At 40.9% G+C, this 3747-nt stretch overlaps 1 protein-coding gene across 3 annotated transcripts in view; it reads right to left on the bottom strand.

Moving 5' to 3' along the window:
• Positions 1-1153, bottom strand: part of LOC108970448 (microtubule-associated protein futsch) — a 110341-nt gene extending 109188 nt beyond the window's left edge. For 2 of the 3 annotated variants that reach the window (XM_018935843.1, XM_018935846.1), the window contains exon 1: positions 426-1153. In XM_018935843.1, the coding sequence (XP_018791388.1) occupies positions 426-483 (58 nt within the window). In that variant the 5' untranslated portion in view covers positions 484-1153. The remainder of the gene's footprint in view (positions 1-425) is intronic. The other variant, XM_018935844.1, reaches the window with a different exon arrangement.
• Between the last annotated feature and the right edge of the window lie 2594 nt (positions 1154-3747).

Below are 3747 nucleotides of genomic sequence, written 5' to 3'. Positions count from 1 at the left end.
ATTTTCATTCTTTCATTTCAAGCTTTGTAATTACTCATTATATAAAATTGACAAAATTTGCCCAAAAATTCGCAAAATTTTTTAAGATGTATAACAATTTTTAACATTTCTATTTAAATGTTTAATATTTTCAACCTAAAAAAGCACTTCTCTAAACAGAAAAAAATTTTGCGAATAAAGAAACATTTTATTTCTGTAAAAAAAGCTACACAATTCCTTTCATATCATTCATTAATCATTATTTCACAATATATATATTTTTTTTTTAATTTTCAGTTCTAAATGAATTTTTTTTTTTCAATTTTCATTACGACAATTTTCAGTTTTCACCCCAAAGTTTTTTAGGTTTTTAATCACCGTGAATTTCGCTTAAGTTATACATAATATTTAAAGTTATATGCCAGCTAGAAGCTGCTCCAACTCACCTTTTTCACTTGCTAATTTGATTTTCCTCGTACTCAAGGCGCCTGTGTGCTTTTTCATAAAAATTAACACACAATTTAAATTAAAAAGTTTGGTAGTTTTTTTTTTAATATTTTTTAACGCAATTTATTTTTGACACTTTTCAGGCAGATTACACTATTGTATATTTCACTTGGGTTAAAGCACCGCAAGGATTGTCTAAAAATAAGATTTTTTCGTGCTAAAAGTTCCAAATAATTATTTTACGTTTGCTTATAAAATGACGTTGAACTTCTCACTCAGTTTTACAATTAATCCATTGTCAGTGGTTGCTGCTTTTAATTATAGTCCTTCGGCAGTTTTGAACACCGGTCAGCACTTATTTTACACAACACTTCTGAGATTTGCTTTGCAAAAAATTTTCGCTTTGCATAAAAATTATTTGCAATAATTTTTCAAAATTATTTAACTGCCCAAAAAGCATTTGCACTAACGCAGTCACTGTTTGCTTACTTTTCTAGAAGAAACAAATAAAAACGGTTTTGAAATTTGAAAAATTTCGCAAAACTCTCGTTTACTTGCTAGTTTCGTAGGTTAGTTTTTAATTAGCTGCTATTTTTGAAATATTTTTTCGCTAAGCAGAAATCATATATATTTGTGTGTACTTTTAAATAAGCAAAAACTGAAAAAAATTGCTAGTTGGCTAGTTGCGACGACCAGCGCTGTGGGCTGTTGGATGTTGTTGACACCACCGCTTCATTTAATTCAAAGAGACTCGGAGTCTCCGCGTCTCTACGCTTATTTATATAGCCTCCGTAGCGCGGCGGCTTGTAGAAAAGCGACAGCCATATACTAATTCCACAAAAACCAAACGTCGAACGCGCGCGTCGGATGAGACACAACAGCAGCGTTAGCGGCAGCGATAGCAGCGGCCACGGCAAATAACACTGCACAGCACAGCACAAGTAGCGAAGATGGACAACAGCGCCGAGAAGCGCACTGTTGCGATACACACACACTGTGTGCAGTTGGTGATGATGAATTTGGTTGGTAAGCAATCAGCAAGAGCAGCTGATAGTCAGCAGCAGCGACGTTCAAATGTGCGAGTCACGCGCGTGTTCGAACCGCTTCAAACAAGCATATAAGCAAGTGCGCGTAAGCACAAGCAGTAAGCGAGCATCAGACCAAATGAGTAACAAATCAAACCGCATCGAACAAGCAGCGGCGCAAACGTTTGAACGATTTGGCCGCGCGGTTAGAACACTGAGATTGCTGACGCAGCTGCTGCGGTTGCAGTCGGTAGCGTGGCAGCAGTGTGTTATGGCAGAGAATAGAGGAAGCACAAATGCAGTTGGGTGTTAGGTGATGAAGCTGTACATATGTGTATGTATATGTGTGTGTGTGAATGCGGGAGTATGTGCCTCTGTGAACGCGCCATGGTGGCATGTAACTGCGTGGCGCTTTGGTAGTAACTGTTGTTACCGGCGCGCTTATTGAAAGCGYGTGTTAAAAATATAAAAATTATAATATAATATTTATAAGTTATAAAAAAAGTATTTAATTTAATTAATTTCAAAATATCTTTTGAACAAAACCGCGCCACAGCAGAAAATAAAATGCACAAGCGTGTATGTACGTAAAATAATCTCAGTTGCTCTTGGCTTTGACCATGTCCAAGAACCAATATGCGCGACGCTACCAACAGCAGCAGCAACATGCGCGCAACAGCATCACAGCGTTAGCAACTACAAGCGTCAGCGAGAGAGCGAAAAAGCGTGTGAGCGCTGAAACACCCCGAGCATACAACAACCGGCACACTTCGGCTCAAACTCAAACCAACTGAACTACGTTCGTGTCGCAGCGGCGCTATAGCAAACGCAAAGCGCACAGCGCTGCTATTCGGCAACCAGTCAGCGCCAGCGCTGCGATTGTTGTTTGATGGTCATGAACAAGCCAAAACGAAATGAGCCGGCTTAGCGATGGTCGACAACTTTGGCGTGCACAAGTGAGCAACAGCAATAGCAAGCAACAGCAGCGGCGGTGACGATGGCGGCAGCAAGCAACTTTGGTGTTGCAACACTTCGTCTGCATAGCGCGCGCTTGGTTTGTTTGATAGCGCGCGCAGTGGCGTGATGAGTGTGTGTGTTTTCTGACCGATGGTGCTTGTTGTGCGGAGCGCAGCTTAGTTGTCTTCACTTTGCTTTTGGTCTGCGCTTTGGCTCATTTTCAAGTTCGTGGTCACGGACGTCACGACAGCAACGATGGCACTGGCTTTGGCTCCGACTTTGGCATTGCTTTTGGCTGACGTTGGCGTTGGCGTTGCTGCTGATGATAATGATGTTGCTGTTGTTGCGCTAGCTGGTATTGGCGGTCGTGCAAGCAACAACAAAAAATTTGCAAAAAACAACAACAACAACAACAACAATTAAAACGTACAAGTAACACAGCGAAGAACTAAAAGAAAATCGCTTGGCTTTTTACCTAAAACGGCAGACGCAAAAGAAGTTGCTTCAAAACAACAACAACAACAACAACAACGGAAAAGGCAATAACAAAAAGAAAAGCTGAAAAGAAGCATTGACAACGATGGCTAGCAGCATGTAAACGAAGTAAGAATTAAAAGCAGTAAGAAACGCGCTTCGACCGACGAGGACGCAACAGCCCCAAGCCAAGCGCTGATCATTTGGCACATGAGGCGGCTGCGGAAAGAGCGCCAAATCAGAGCCACGAAAGAACACTGAAGATCGTCGCCGACACTGACAAACGAAACGACGTACAACTGTAGAGCGGCGGTGCGAAGCAGCCGTAACGAGCACGATACGACGAAGAAAAGTAGACACTTGAAGAAGACATGGCTTAAATCTAAGCTGCTTCTTCCACAAACTTCGCAAGCATAAAACAATCAAGTCAGCCGAGAAAAAGTAAACGCACATGTGGCTATGCAGACAAATGTACAGGCATACTTACACAAATATATATGTACATGTAACTAAACTATGTGTATGTCTGTGTTGGACATGTCAGTCTGTTTGTGCGCGCGATTTCTGCGCAAATCTCGTGCAAAGCCATGCAAGACCATCAGCGTCCAGCCAAACAGCAGTAGCTAGTTGCTGCTAGGTATACATATACACATGTGTTCATGTGTGTATGCCTATCTATCCATATGTAAATGTGTGTAAGTATGTGTGCAAGTTACCCCAACTATGCTAAGACACGCTATACAACACGGTAAAGAAAATAACAACAGCAAACGAGTAAAATAACGCTTACAACAAAAACACTCTACAGCAACAACAATAAACATATATTCATGCATACATATGCACCAAGTTCTGGGTTTCTTGT

Source organism: Bactrocera latifrons, unplaced genomic scaffold (assembly GCF_001853355.1).
Source record: "Bactrocera latifrons isolate USDA-ARS-PBARC rearing strain unplaced genomic scaffold, ASM185335v1 scaffold_3, whole genome shotgun sequence".
NCBI lineage: Eukaryota > Metazoa > Arthropoda > Insecta > Diptera > Tephritidae > Bactrocera > Bactrocera latifrons.
Note: the sequence above shows the minus strand (reverse complement) of the source record. Positions and strands in the feature narration are given on the sequence as shown.